Source organism: Pseudopodoces humilis, chromosome 6, assembly GCF_049639895.1.
Source record: "Pseudopodoces humilis isolate 2021_Gansu_Grassland_sample_001 chromosome 6, ASM4963989v1, whole genome shotgun sequence".
Classification (NCBI taxonomy): domain Eukaryota; kingdom Metazoa; phylum Chordata; class Aves; order Passeriformes; family Paridae; genus Pseudopodoces; species Pseudopodoces humilis.
The window spans coordinates 31823459-31839536 of NC_142205.1; the positions used below are offsets into that span (position 1 = coordinate 31823459).

At 37.7% G+C, this 16078-nt stretch overlaps 1 protein-coding gene across 5 annotated transcripts; it reads right to left on the bottom strand.

The window, feature by feature from the left end:
- Positions 1–25: 25 nt before the first annotated feature.
- Positions 26–16077, bottom strand: PRIMPOL (primase and DNA directed polymerase). Of its 5 annotated transcripts, none has more exons than XM_088056735.1 (13): positions 15891–16077; positions 12146–12330; positions 11017–11108; positions 9920–10061; positions 8326–8473; positions 6741–7025; positions 4893–5055; positions 3641–3738; positions 3169–3258; positions 2976–3084; positions 1726–1808; positions 1601–1647; positions 26–626 (listed from the first exon to the last, which is right to left on the bottom strand). In XM_088056735.1, the coding sequence occupies exons 1-13, from the start codon at positions 15940–15942 to the stop codon at positions 321–323; spliced, it is 1800 nt and encodes a 599-aa protein (XP_087912861.1). In that variant the 5' UTR covers positions 15943–16077; the 3' UTR covers positions 26–320. The 5 variants fall into 5 exon arrangements, with proteins under 5 accessions (XP_087912861.1, XP_014114832.1, XP_014114826.1 ...); XM_014259351.2 differs by having other exon boundaries at positions 27–626; positions 6741–6884; XM_014259357.2 differs by lacking the exon at positions 6741–7025.
- Position 16078: the final 1 nt, after the last annotated feature.

The following is a 16078-nucleotide window of genomic DNA, read 5'->3' on the forward strand; positions in this document are numbered from 1 at the left end:
ATATATTACTTCATCTCATATATGGAAATAAGAAGTCTGTTTTGTTGGCTTCTCAATAAAACTTGGACATAAAACTAATAGAAACTGTACAGCAAAGAGTGCTAAAAGTGCTAAGCTTGGAGCAGCATTCATGATGAGTTTTTAGTCTAGTTCTCTTCAGCCCCCCACGTAATCTTCTATGATCTCCTCAGGCCTGCTGAAGTTCACCCAGGCACTCCATTCTTCATCCTACAGCTCTGGAGTGGTGCTTGTGAACTACCCTGCAGGACCTTTCACACCAGCGCCACACAAGTGTCATTCATTGCTGGCCAGGCCTGTGCTTAGCTGCCTTCTTTAGTGTAGAGATCTTCTTTCCTTAAAGCTTCCAGAAGAACTTCATCTGGGATTTCTTCCATGGCATGATTCAGACTATCATCTGCAGCTTCAGCTAGTTCCACATCTTCAGCAGCTTCTTGGAAACAGGCATCATCACTTGTGTTTTCCCACTCACTCTCTGAAAACAGGAAGTCTTGAGACCAGCTGTTCTCTGGAGATACTGAGCTTTTTGACAAGTCTGATGCACTAGAATGTGGATTTACTTTTCCTTCTGTGTTCCTCCTGTCATCCATTAGCATGGACTCTTCTTCCTTTGTGAAACAAGAAAATTACTTACTCCATGTGCAAATACTCTTCACACCTTTAACTGCTCTGCAAGTTGAAAGTTTGTGCTGTCACATAGAATGGATACTTCAGAAAGCTGCCCATCACAACAAGATTTTCCAGCATGTTCATGTATAGCCACATTAACCTGTGGAAGCTATTTTAATAGGAGTAGAAATGTGCCTTTTTCTAGCACCCAACAAGTAACCTGTTGAATACAGCTTCATAAAATACAAGGTTAAAACTAACTTAAGTGTCTGTTCAGAGATACTGTCAGGACCTGAAAATACAGTTAAATGACACTTTCTGTGAAATAACACCAATAGTTATTGATGAGGTGCTTGACTAGCACTTAATGTGCCATTCTGCTGTATTATATTTAGAGCTGTACAGTTAAATTTAAAAGTTAAAAAAATGCCAATTCTTATTGCCTAAGCAGTGGAAAAGCTTGTATGTTCAGGGCATAGCACTATCAGGTCTGTTTAAATATTCTTCCTGTTCGGGCAAATGTGCTGCTTTCATATGCTAAAATGGAGAGAAATTAATTTCAGGAATGAGGGTCGCTGACATGTATTTGCCTCTGACTTAGGTGTTCCAGAAGCAGTTTTATTTTACCTTGCATGAAGTCAGACATGCACAGCAGAGCTAAACTTGGGCAGTTTTTCTGTTCAGCACCTTGTGTTGCCTTGTGGCTTAGACATTGGGAACTGCTGTTCACATCAGAACAGAAAAAGTCTTTGGTCCCAGGTGAAGTTAGACAATTCCAGTAACTTAGCATTGCTGGAGAACTTGAAAAGGAATATATGGAGCTACCACACCAGCACAGCTGCTCTGGGGACCTCTTCTATACCACTGTACCAGGATGTGGAGCTCTCCCAGCAGACTGGGACGTTAGTGGGAATATCCAAGGATTTCCAGAGCCTTCCAAGAACTTAAGCATCTGAATCGGACCAAAACATACCTCTTTGAAAAGCGTTTGGAGGCATATCCCAGGCGGTAATGGAAAACCTAAATCAAATATAGGACATTAATTAAAGTTAACATTCCAAAAAGTATTAAGTATAATTGAGATTACAGGCTACATACTTTGTGATTTGAAGTTCTGTTCTCTGCAGACAGGATCATGACACTTTTGATACCAGACTTCATTCTTTAGATCTACCAGAATCCTAAGAATGAAATTCATTTTTTAGTAACAGTACATAAATGAAACTAATTCATACAGTTGGAAATTCTATCACTAAATGAACAGGTTTTGTTTGTCCTCAGCTATGGCCATTGCTTTCATACTCTTGGCATACTTACTACATATTTTGTACAATTTTTAGTAAACTTCAGGTTTCTGAAGTTTAAAGAAGTTTTAAGACTAACATCTGAAAGTGAAATTTAGTCAACTTCATTACATTAAGCTTGGAAGAAAAAGTCAGCATATTAAGATTAGCATATGGGACTTAAATGTAAGGTAAGATTTTGTTGCTGATGCTGTTACAAATAGTTTCATTATAAAAGCCACATAAAGTCACTCTTTTCTGTCAAATGATTAGGCCACCCACCTTTTTCAACTGTGCTTTAGAAACACCAAACTTCAAGCAACTCACTTGAGAAACAGCAAGTTCATCCAGCTGTGGAGTTTTTTAAACATCCTTGTTTCTCAGAAATACATTCCTTATGTTTCAGTGATTTTAAATGTTACATAAAATCATTTTTAAGTTAAAATATTTATACTAATTATACACCATAATTCTAATATAATCTAAAAAAACTGACTTTCCATCATCTATTTTGCTAAAACTATAGGAAGTATGAGTCATAGTTGTTGTAGAACCACTAGCAAAATACATCTTGATTCATGTGTCAGGAATTACCATTCTAAAATGGCAATTCTCAATTATTAAAATGACAAGAGTAATTTTAATAACATAAGAAAGTAATTTAAGATGCATTATAAATTAATTCAAAAGCAGGCTGCTTGCTTTCTTATTTTTCAGCTTCCTAGCTGGGAAGTACCAAAACATAGTACAGTTTAATAGCTTTAACATACTCTGACTTTCACATTAGCATCTTCAGGTGCATATTTTAAATCCCACAAAGATTACTTCATAGAATTATTAGAAATAAAAGTCCAGTTATCACAACTTGGGGAGTAGGGATAAATAGTTTCTTTGTTTTTTGGGGGTCATTTTTATAATTAAAACATTGTATCCCCACAAAGCAAGACAGCAGAAATTGTAACAGTTGCTTCTATTCATAAGAGTTTTTTTTCAGCGTTTCTAGAGAATAACAGCTGAACAGGAAAATAAATGAAGCTGTTTTCAACTGAAAGTTAAAGAACATACATTATATTGTTACTTTTGTGAGCTCTTCCGATATTTTCACACCAACGGTAACCAGAAATATCATAAATAAGTAGTTCTTTGAGAGAGAAGTAACTCCATTGTCGTATCCCTGGGGACAAAAAATAGTTCTTTAACTTCTTTAGAAATAGCGCTGTAGAAGATGCATTTGTAAATAGTAAGGTGGTCTCTTTACCTCCTTGTAGCCCATCTTTATTAACCAAAGAACGAACAAAATTATCAATTTCTGGGTATGGCGAACCCTCCTGGTAACCTTCCATGGGATCTGTTAAACCAAAGGCCACAAACACACACTGTTAGAGGGTTTGCCACTGTAATATGCCATTGTACACACTATATAGACCATAGGCAGAAAATGCACATGAATCACATCACACCCTTAGACAGAATCTGGGAGAAAGCCACTGTTAACTTTCTAGTAGATCTTTAAAGTGCCACCCCCAAGGTGCAGAGGGAGCTGGGACAAAGCAGGACAGCTGTGGGTACAGGAAGTGGGGTCAGTGGCATTCAGGTGCTGCAGAGATGTACTCTGCCCCCTGCAGAAAGAGCTGAAGAAGGGCCCTCCTAGAAGTTATCAGGTGTACAAGTCACAGAACATCTAAGTTAAGAGTATTTTCTTTCTATGCAGTAGAAAAGGCTTGAGGTACCTCTGCTGCTTCTGTTAGTTTTACTGTTTAAAAAAGCAGATATTTTTCTCTCCTCCTCTGAAAAGCCAGATGACAGAACTTTTATGTCATTACTTTCTCTAAAGAAAGGAGAGAATACAAAGAGTGTGATTCTTACAGCATAACAGTACAACACAACTCACTGTATGTCCCACAGCTCTGGGCCCAAGGGTGGGCCAGGAGACTTCCAGAGGTCCCTGCCAACCTTGACCAGCCTGTGATTCACTGTGCACCTTTCCCTGTCCCTGGAGCACTTTCCCTTCTGGCCCTGGCAGTTCCCCTGACTCCCACCACAGCACAGGGGTTCCTCCTCCCCAACAGCAACATTTGGTTCCTTGCCAAAGTCCCAGGACACACCTATTTAACAACTGCTGGTCCACACTCCCACAGCAAGATGTGCTCTAGATGTAGTATTTATGCAAATATACCCTTCAAAAGGTTTATCTTTTTTCTCTCTACAATGAACTGCTTTTCCTTGCCATATTGCTAACTGCAAGCCAGATGATCACAGAAGTCTAAATTCAACACAGCAGAATTTCTCATCCATATTTATGGTGGATTCAGCTGATGACTATGAGCTGAATAAACTCTGTGGTTCATTGGCATCAGTTCAGGATAATGAACAGTTCATGATATAAAACCTGAAGTCAGAACAAATACATGTTTTCAATAAAAATATTAATACTATTTTAACCTTTCTGCTACAGCAATGCTTAGGATCTTCTTAAGATTAGGTATGACATATCAAAGGTTTAGATTAGATATAGAAAACTTGATTATTGTTTGTACGAGTAGCCAACCTACAGAGGGGTCTGGACCAAATAGGAAATCCGGTATGCAAGGAAACATGAACAGATACCTTTTGTATTTCTTATGCTGCTTTAAAAAACATTCAGACTTCTCCTATTTAACTGACTAAAAATATGTAAGTTTTGCTTCCGGAACTACACAGAATCTGACCAAACTTAATAATGTTTATGTTTTGGCATTTTGAGCGTGGATAGTGAAATGAGGCACAATTTAGAAGCTGTATCATATTTGAAGGCAGGTTTAACAAATGAACAAGACTCACAAGAAATTTTTTTCTTCAAAACCAAGAAATTCTACTAGGAACTCCTAAATTACACTGTAACAATGTTATTTGAATAATTACTTATTCATATTAGTTATTTGTAACTGCTACAGGAGAATTATCATTAAAATACCGTACATTTGACTGGAATTGAATCATTACCCAATGTTGCAGATTAAAGAGGAAAGAAAATATGCTTCTTCCAAGGAAACATCCTTTTCACACTTGGGGATAAACTTATTATCCTCTGCTATCTTCAGAATCACATTTTTTCCTGCTTTTGATGACTTATACATCCGGAAATTTCTATTCTTTGTATAAACACCTACAGAAAAACAGATACTTCTTAACACAGCAGTGTGGCTAGGATTTAAGATGCTGATGACTTGCAAATTAAACAATTTTCCTTGGGCCCAGCTAAAAGTCTAATGAATGGACAAAAACTGTTACTGGCTGACTAACATCCCATAGAAAAAATGCAACAAAGCAAGATCATGCACACTTTTACGTTACAGAATAATTAAGACAAATGCTCAACACCTCTACACAGGCATTTTAATCATTCTGACATTATAATTGTTAAAAGTTCCCCTTCAATACAAGAAATGGGTTCTTTCACAATAACTTTGTGAAATACAACTGATCCCAAAAAGCTGCACAATTATTTTAACCAGAAAGAACTTAATCCAACTTTCTGCTTTCTGTGGAATGTTTCACAACTTTTCTGAGGCATATATCAGGAAAAATTAATTCCAATCTCAAAAACAATTATCAGGTATCTTAACATTGCAAAATCTAATAATTGATTGAGGAGAGTTTTATTTGCAGGTTGCATTTGATTTTCAAGCATTTGATTTTCATGAAGAGAAAAGCACTTACAGAGCTCATATACAAGAAGAGTACAAGAAGAGCATCACAAAGCTTTCTGTCACTGCAGCCTCAAGATATAATTCATTATGTCAGCAACTTTGACTTTAGCTTCCAAATTTTGAGGTAATGTGTTTATGTTATCATAAATACTGAGGATGGTTAATTTTGGGAAACTAACATCAAATTCTTAAAAAGTGAGATAGGAAACAAACTTTTTATTTGAATTCCATTCACAAATATGCTTGAAAGAATTTTGAACAGTAGGTGAAAGTAACCCTCTGATTCAGTAACAAAGCCTACTGTAGCCTACTTTGGGATTACATTTCAATAGATCAGATATACTGAAGAGGTCCATAATAAAAGTGAACCTTGCTTCCATGAGAAAAATTTGAAGTAATGGGAGTTCTTCAGAAGGGTCTGAGGAAAAAAACCCAAGGCAAAGTCCTGAAATGTGTAGCACATTACTGTGCAAAAGTGTGCTAAGCCATTTTCATTTCCCTGAGATAAGACAAAAAGCAAAAAAAGCAGATAAGAAGTTAAAGAAAGGTGGAACTCTCATACTCTTGTTTGATTATGGGTGTTCCTGGAGATTTGCAACATTTTAATACCATGAACAGGCTATGCCCAGCTGGGCCATGAAGTGCCCAACCCAAAATTTCTGTTACTCCATCACTGAAAGCTAAAAGCTGCCATTACAAACAGGGAAAGAAGGCTCAATTCATACTTGTAGAAGAATACGGAAAGCCACGCCTGTAAGACTTGTTCCTTTATTAAGCAGCTTCTGATTCAACTAAAATAACAAAAATGCAATATATGCCATCCTCTTTTAATCCAAATGGGAGCACTAAGCCCTTAAGGGAGAAAAATATTAGTCTTGTGTGGAAAGAATTGGGAAGAAAAGGAATTTAAACTTCAGAACAAAATAATTAAATGTAGTAATAGAAATTCTATAGAGCATGAATCTAAGGTTCCTTTGAAGTACAGCACTTACAATCACAGTTTCAACATGTTTTTAAAGTCTGACCACAGGGACAACAGTAAGAACCTCACTGTTCTTACTCTCTGTAATCAAAGATTAAGGAACGTTTCATTCTTAACCTTTGTTGAATCCCAAAAAGGTTTTAAAACACTTATATTTACCTAGATCCACAAAAAGCTGCTTGTTGCCTTCTTTATTGTTTACTATTAGGAAGGAAAAATCCAAATTTTCTCCCTGGTGTGGCATTTCCATATCCTTTGTTTCATGAGCAGCGGCTGGCCAGTCTTTAGAATCATCTTCAACAGCTGTGAGGTTTGTAAAAGAGCCATCTAATCCAGCTCCTGCAGAACACTGGAAAACATGCCCTGCTTCCTCTGTTGGAATCACGGCAGCTCTACTCTCAATTAATCTTATGGCAGGCTGCAAAATGGTTCTCACAAAGTTACCTTAGAAACAACAAAAAAGGCCAGAAGCAGGTAACATCATCTATGAGTAAAGAAAGAACTTAAGAGAGTTTCTGTGCAAACATTTTTCAAAAGAGCCAAGATGGAAGAGGTTGAAGTTCAGGGTCTTTTTAGCCCTTCTGGATCTTTTGAAGAACCCACTGTATAAAATGTTTCCGGCCAGTGACAGAGAAACCAATGCCTTGCAAGAATTTGTACTAAATGTCTTTAAAGAAAAAAAAACAACTAAATATTAACAAGGTCAGATTAAGGATTCTGAAAAGGCTGTGATTGTCCCTGTCACAACTGCTTTCCCTAATTTCACTTTCAGAATGACCGAAATGTTTACTTGCAGCTTCATGGTGTATTTACTGATGTAAGAGCTTGACCAAAGCTTACTCAACAAATTACTTTCACAGAAGTATTTTGTATGACTTTTCAAACTCACAGTATTGTAATTCAACTCCCATTGTATGTCCAGGCTGTGCTAGATGGTAACCAAAGACAGACAAATAAAAACCATCGCCAAATCAGTTCCAGGGAGAAAGCAAGAAAATAGAATAAATACGTAAGTGGGAAAAAAAACTATGAAGTGGAAGGAATACTGGCAACGATGATTCTGCACTTGTTGGATGAAGCTTCCATGGGGAACATGAATGAATATGAAATACGGTTCCTCCCATGCTACGTATCAGCAGAATGACTCAGTATATCAAGCATCAAAATCATCATCACCCTCATAACTGATTACAGGACTACTGGGGCACACAAATGAGTCAAGACAACCCGAAACTGGCAATTCTCTGTGTTGGAGTTGCCATACCTGAGAAATCCCAATTTACATAAACAATTAAAATTGCTTTCAGCTTTCTCTTAACCATGTTTATGCAAAAGTGGCTTGAAATAATCTCTGTCCTGCCCTTTTGACAATGTGCTGAGCAGAAATTAACTGTATTTAGAGCAAAAAACAGCAGCTTTAATTGCTAAGACTGACATTAATCTGAAAAATCAAGGTGTTCTAGATTTGCCAGTTTCATATAAATCAGTATTTTTGCAAATAAAACACACAGGCACAAAAAAGTTACATTTTTGCAAGCACACATGCTAACTATAGGAAAATAAAGTAGAAGATGAGAAAAAAATGAGGCCTAATGAAATAGAGAGTAATTATGTGTATGCTGGGAATACATATTTGTTTCCACATATAATTCCATTAAAATAAATACTCATATGGGAGATGGCACTGTATAAAGTCAAAACCTCACCTTTTATTTCTAGGTGTAAGAGAAAAGAACACACTTACCAACATGAGCATTATCCTTAAATACTGTCTTTTGGGGTAGAAATATTAAGTGCCGACTAAATTTTTCTTCAGTACTGGAATCCAAGTTCAAGACATCTTTTGATGAACAATTTACATCATAAAGTTGTTTTAATTTTTGGCTGACAAGCTGAAAGTATAAACATTAATTATGTTGTTTTATCTAGTAGTTGTATCTATAAAACCTAATACAAATTCAGATTCTACATTTTTCCCAAGCTTTTCTTTTTTTCCTCATTTTGAGCATACAATTAATTTAATTCAAATTAACCCATATAAAGTTTTAACCAAGTTTGACACAGACTCTATTTCCTTAAATATGCAAGTCACTTAACTAACAGTGATAAGCTGAGAAGACTTCCAGTTCTCAGGTCAAAGTCTGGTTAGGAGGGTTTACCCTGCAGGCTGTTTTCCACCACACAGCAGTTCACACCCACAGTGACAATGTTTGTAATGCAAGCTCACCGGGAGTGGAAGATGGAGGCTCTCACAATATAAAGGAGCTAATTCACTGGTTATGATTTGGCTAATTCATTGGTGTGACCCAATGAACAGTAACTAAGCAGAAAACATATTTCAGTCTAAATTAGCTCTAAATAAACCCTTTATAAACCAAGCTACTGATTACTCATGCTTAGGACCAGGACTCAGAACCTAAAGAACTGAAAACTTTGGGTTTTAGCAGCTCAGATCCCCCACCCAGCAAATCCAAAATCCTCTTCTTAACCTGAGGAATCTCTACATTTCAGAGTTGATCCACAATGGATTAAGTCCTCCAGATTCTGTATCAATGGAAGGTTCTTTATGAAGGAATTACCTCAATCGTCTTTTATTTTTGTTCACTTCTAACTAGAGACATGTAGGTTAAAAAAGTCTCACAGACATCCACTCACAATGAGATTTTATTAACAGAAGATATTCTTCTAAAAACATATGAATGCCATATTGAACTTGCAGAGAGCTCATTTACAAAAAAAAAAAGCAATAAAATGGAAACTGCACTATTTAATAAAATCAATAATTAGCAAAGTTATTTAATTTTACATACCAAATTGGTAAATGCAGTCACATGATGCTCTCTAAATCATCATTTAACTAAATTATAATGAATTGTCACCTAAAGAAACTTTCTGGAGAGATTTATCTAAGCCTTGATATATGACTGCACCACTAGGCAAAAGGAATGAACTGAGGAATATATGTATGGAACTTTTATTGACACTACTTCAAAGAGTACCTAAACATTCCTTCAGTTTTACAGCTTTGAAGTGGCAGAGCATATAAAACAACCTTCAAAAGTAAACTTACCATGTCAGTAAACCTACTGTGAATTCAAACAGTCCAATAGCCATCATTTTTTATTTTTGTCTCTCAGTAAAATTTTTTGTCTCTCACTATGACTAAACCCTTGCTTTAACTAAAACAGTATTTTTTTTAATTAAAAATAATCACTGGGTCTGCAATTCTTTTAATTTTACTATAACATAATCAAGATAAAGTGGTAAATACTTTTGGTTTCATATTAAATTAACAACAAATTCATATTCATCCACAGCATGACTTTGCTCCAGTTTACCTCAATTAACTTCTTGACCATACTCTTGCCATCTGCATCAGGATTCGCTGGTTTGTAAAACTCCAAATCAAAATAAAGTTTGCAAGCATCTTTTGCAGGAATTACTTCATAGCAATGCATAAGACTTGTTTTGCAACCTTTGCTAAGGAAAAACAAAAACAAATCACAACCTCTCATGATAAACATTATGAGCATGCTAATCAGTTGCAAACAAGGATCCCACATATTTTATTCTGCAATCAATCACCCATATTAAAAAATGTAGTAGCCCTATAATGCTTTGAAAAGTTTGTAACTAAGATCATCATCAAATATCAACAAAGATTATTTGTCTGGCCTAGAATTTAATTTTGTGAAGTATTCTCCTCTCCATAACCCCCCAGGCTTACAATACATACAGAAATGTTGAGAATTTAAAAACTATAAAAACTACAGTAAAAAGATGTGATATCTCATATGTCTTTAGCACAAAGAAAGAGTTATATCGAGTTTTTCTAACTAAATTTAAAAAATCATCTCATTGTCAGTTTGAAAAAAAAAAATCAGGCTTTATGTACAGAAATTGCCTCAGATTTCTTTCACTTCATAGCCAAATGTTTTATTGTAAAAGGAAGAAATAAGGGGAAAAGTTCAGCACATGATAAAATTGTCAGTACTTGGAAGTACATCATGCAAATGCAAACCCATAAATCAGTTTCCAGACATCTGCATGAACGCTCACTGAAACTGCTGTATGACTGGTCAGAGAAGTATGTTTTTGTCACGTGTTGGTATGATCCCCTGGGGAAAGCTGACAGCAAAACCAAATCTACCGTTAATAAATTTCACTTCAACAGACAGAGTACTTAATTCACAGAAAATAATGGCATCCTACTACTTAAAAGAAAGTATAAACCTGCTGTAGAATATATTGTTTTATTCTCATGGAGACTTTTCCCATTGCCAAGATGAAAGCTCAGGTAACCCATTACAGCTCTGTGCTGCTCAGAGCAGCAGATGGCTCCTGGGAATACCATCCAGTGACAGCTATTATAGGTGGGAGATCCAGTATACCACTAACTTTTAGTAACATACAGGGTACCTTCTCAAATACTCACGTATAATAAAACCAAAGCTCTTTATATGTTGTCACAAGGTAAAACCTCTGTCCATTCTGGGTGTTTTTTTCCAAAGCAAACACGTGAACATCCTTTAAAATAAATAGATTAAATTTTTTTTCTTAGTTTCATTCAAAAAAACAGTTTAAATCTTCATAAGTTCCTCCTTGGCATCAGTTAAAGGTTAATAAATACCAGAGAACTATAAACAGATCACTTATCCTTTTCCATGCTCAGTAGCATCTAGTTTTAAATCATTCTGATTTCAGTTACATGGGTAAAACTTTGAAGCTTTTCTTTGTTGTGCAGTAATGTAAATTGTTTTCTCTGTAAACTCTTGGGTTTTTCTGATCAGTATCAAGTGCATCTATAGGGTGCAGGAAAAATATCCTGAAAGGAGCAGCCTCATGGACATGATGGCAGTATAAGCTTTATGGGCAAATATTCTTCAGACATTATTATGTTGTTTAGATCCAAAAATGGAAATCTGAGAAGAAAGATGAAAAAAAAACTACTGCTAAGCCAGTGAGAATCCGTTTTGGAAAACAAGCTGTCAGGATTACTTAAACACCTGAAACAGCATGGAGAAAAACACAATACTTCCTTTAAAAATAGCAATCAATTTGAAAAGTATTAAACTGAAAACAGAGGATACCTTTCATACAATATTTATTTAGCTAATCACTTCTAATCATCTGAACTTGCTACTCAGATGCCACTGGAGAGTTGTATTGTTTTTATTTAGTCTATGTCTCTTAGCTCTCTTTCTTCCTCTTTTTTTTCCTCCTCTTTCTTCCTACTCAATTCTCACTACCTTCCCATTCTCCTGCCCACCCTGACAGCTTGTTCATCTTGAGAATGAACAGATTTATCATTACAATGTTCACTTTTACTGTTTGAAGTTAACACCATATATCAACTTGTATGCTAGAACAGAACTAGTTCTTCTTAGAGATACCTCCAGTTCAACATGACCTACAAAGATAAAATAAAAACCTTGCTTTTTCAGGACTGGGAAGGAAAAGATCTTGCAAACTGATGAAGACTTCACTGCCAACAGCAATTCAAAATTATATTCAATCCTGAAAATATATAGAGAGTAGAGACATTCACCTAACACATAGTATACCTCTTTGCAGGTTTTTACATAACTAAAAGCTTCAGCCTGTCGAGAAAATATTTTCCAAACAGAAGATGGCATAGAGGGCTTGGACAGTCTTGGTTTATAAACTGTAGGAAGAGGATTTCTTTCGTAGTGAGATGCTAGATCTTCCAGTTTCTTCAGTCTTTCTTGCCATTTTCTCTTCATTTCTCCTAAAGCAATTACAAATAGTCCAATCAATACCAATCCATTTGCAAGGCAATTTTAATCTGAGTATATCCTGTATGCCTCACTGATTTTGATTCTGGTTCTATTGAATGTAATTTACTAATTAACTGGAAGTAGCCAACATTCCAAATCAACACCTAACCTTACTACGATACTCATTTTAATATTAAATGTCTCTACACTGTTTTGGAAGTGCAAGAGCTTCATATGAACACATCTTATCAAAGATAAACACAACAGAATAAAGAAAGTGAAAAGAAGTGAAAGATGGCCTAGGAATTTTCATTTTTGTCTACAGAATGGCATTACGGTCCTTGGAAAGTATACAGACTTGACTAGGCACCTAATGTTAATAAGGAGTAAAAAAATACTAGAAGTGAAAAAATACTAAGAGTAAAAAAATATTTTTGCTTTATGGTTGGGGTGACAAATGAGGTAATTAATTTGTATGCGTAGTACAATACTTGAGTTCATAAGAGGAATTAAGACTTCAGTGACTTCAGCTCCAAGGTCTGCATCTCAAAGAACTGAAATCCAAAATGAGGGCTCCATTCTCCACTGCCAACCTTTGCTATTGATCAGTGATACTTTCACCTGCTTTAAAAGCTCATGCACTTTTCACAACCTTAAAACAGCAATCTTATCTCTTTTCAAGAAATAGAACCATGCAATAACCCTTGTTACCTTGAAACCTTTAAGCTTTTAGCTCCATAAAGCAATCCAAATGCTGTAAAGTAATGCAGTGAAGCCTAAGCACACATATGTACAATTATCTGTAAGTGGAACACCTGCACATCAGTAAAAAGCACTGCCAGGAAACTGTGAAACAGAGGAAGAGAGGCAAGAAGCAACAAACATGAAGGGAAATCTTGTTCTGCTCAGCATAACCACTTAGTTCTCCTAACAGCCCCTGGGTTGCAGTGAAAGATAAAAATGTAACTGAGTGTACTGAAAAGTATTCAAACCTTTAACAAGCTGGATCCACAAGACAAATTTAAGTATTTAAATATTCTTGTGGGGCCCTGTAGCCCAAATTTTAGATCCTCTCATTTCCCCTCCAAGTTTTCCACAGCAAAAGTTCCTGGACACTTACCCTTCTGCCCATTGTTCTAAGCCTGCCAATGTCTTGATAGTCAGTGCCTGTGTCAAGTCTAAGTAACAGAATGTATTTTCTCTAACAGGGATCAAACATATTATCTCTATCCCCCTTGTCCATCTTCTGAACTGTGCATTTGCTTCACTCCCTTTTTATAATCTTAGTTCCTTCTCTGGGAATGAAAAGTTAGATTATAAGTAACAACCAGTGTTTCTCAGAAGTGCTAACAAAACTTTCGGTCTCATTTTGGTGCTGTTGGCTGTAAATTAACTGGGTGCAAAAGACATGCCTACATCAGCACTTTCCACAAGTTGACCATTAAAAAAGGAAGGCAAAGAAGAAGCCCCATAATTCACTATTAATTTTAAACATTCTAGTTATATCAGGCTGTATTTTTGCAGAAACACAGCTGGGAGGATACCTGAACCTGGGAGAAGATTGATGACCCTTACTTTAAACTGAAACCTATCCATGCTTCTTGCAGCCCAAACACTTGGTCTCCCAAGAGTCCAACGTGTCTTTTCAAGGCAATTTCAATTCCTGTGTGAACTATAATACAACACATCTATTTGGAGCACATACATACAGTTAACATTTACAGACCAGCCCTCTGAGTTTGGGAAACTCTCACTTCATCTTCCTCTCTTATGCCCCACCAGAAGTAAGGGCAATACTTATTTTTGTTTGACTTGACTGAAAGAAGTTTTGTCACCAACATGTTTGGACTTCAGTGTTATTGATTCAGCAGGATGACTGCATGGAGAGCCTGGAAAAATGTCTCCTGAGCAATGACTTACAGAACTATCTCATTTTCTCTATTTTATGGAAGACTACTTCTCTGTTTACTCCTCATGATAACGACAAAACATATTACCCACACCTGCTGACAACTGAAGCTGAGACACGCAAATCAACTGTTACTCAAAATAACGTTACACGTTTCCCGGACAGTGCGTATCATGCAACACAGTTCTATGGCAGAATTCATGGTCCTTGACACAAATAAATCCATGAGATTTTCTCCCAGCTACTGATTCAGCCTTAGAAGAACACATTAAATTCCTTAATGTTATTGAAAATTAGCTTAGCCATCTTTATGCTGAGCTGACGAGTGGCATATTAATAAACACTACTCACCTTCCCTCAACAACAAAAAATTTTCATCTTGCCCTCCTGATAGAGGAAGTGGCCTCTACAATTACAGAACGATGGAATGGTTCAGGTTGGAAGGGACCACAGTGTATCACCTGGTCCAACCTCCCTGCTCAAGCAGGGTCATCCTAGAGCACATGGCACAGGATTGTGTCCAGTTGGATCCTGAGTATCTCTGGTGGGGGAGACTCCACAATCCCTCTGGACAACCTGTTCCAGTATGCAATCTGCTCCTTAAATTAACACTGCAAGTGCAAAACTCAGTACATCAGACCTGGTGATAAGACCTCAAAAAGTAGGTTAGTACCTGTTATGAGAAGATGGAATACATAGTTTCCAATGTATCTGACTTCTGCTACTGAAGGTCGATGTACTGAAGGTCAATGAAACTAACTGACCTGAAAGTTGATGATGAAGCCAAAATCAGCCCTCAGCATCAAGAGCGCTGCTGTGCAAAGCAGGTCTGTGGGCAGCCAGGGACAGTCACCATGCTGGTGGGTGAAAACCCTGCCCAAGGGAAGGTCCTGCTGTGGCAAGCTCACCCACGGGTATCTCACTCACTGAGGTCAGGAGGGGGCTGCTCATTTAGTAACTGACCCCACAGATTACTCGAGCTGGCCATTTCCTTTACCAACCACCATTCTACCAGAATTATGGAATATTCTGAGCTGGAAGGATCATCTAACCCAAAGATTCTCCCAGCCCTGCACATGACCATCTCCAAGAGCCACACTATGTGCCTGAGAACATTGTCCAAACTTCTTGAGCTCTGTCAGGCTGGTGCTGTGACCACTTCCCTGGAAGCCTGTTCCAGCGCCCAACCACCCTCAGGGTGAAAAACCTTTCCCTAATATCCAGCCTCAACCTCCTCTGACACAGCTTCAGGCCATTCCCATGGGTCCTGTCACTGGTCATCACAGAGAAGAGATCAGTGCCTGACCCTGCACTTTCCCTCATGAGGATGTTGAAGACCACAAGGAGGCCTCCCCTCAGTCTCCTCCAGGCTGAACGGGCACAGTGACCTCAGCCGCTCCTCAAAGGGCTTCCCCTCAAAGCCCTTCGCCATCCTCATAGCTCTCCTTTGGACGCTCTGTAACAACTTTATATCCTTCTTACCTTGTGGTGCCCAAAACTGCACACAGCACTTAATATAAGGCCGCACCTCATATTGTAACATAGCGTAAGTGTACCAGAATAGCACATTTGTTTCAGCAGGCAGAGGAACTCGAACAACAGCGCAAACTTCGAGGTTTGGATTACACCATTCACACCCAAGAACAGCAAGGACAGCCCTACCCGGCTCAGCGCTCAGAGCCCACAGGGAGCGGTGGTTCAAATGGCCCGCCATCGGCCCGGCCCAGCGGGCTCCGCCGGCACGGCACGGCACGGCACGGCACAGCAGAGCAGAGCAGAGCAGAGCAGCCAGTCCGTGCCTCCTCAGCCTGGCCTCGCACGTCTCCCTCCGTGCCGGGAGCGGCCCGCAC

Coding starts and splice junctions, on each gene's coding strand:
- PRIMPOL (XM_088056735.1), bottom strand. CDS start 15,942: ATGGCGGGCCATTTGAACCACCGCTCCCTGTGGGCTCTGAGCGCTGAG. Junction 8,474..9,919: donor TGGTCAAGAAGTTAATTGAG/GTAAACTGGAGC, acceptor TTATACTTTCAG/CTTGTCAGCCAAAAATTAAA. Junction 1,809..2,975: donor CACAAAAGTAACAATATAAT/GTATGTTCTTTA, acceptor TTTCATTCTTAG/GATTCTGGTAGATCTAAAGA.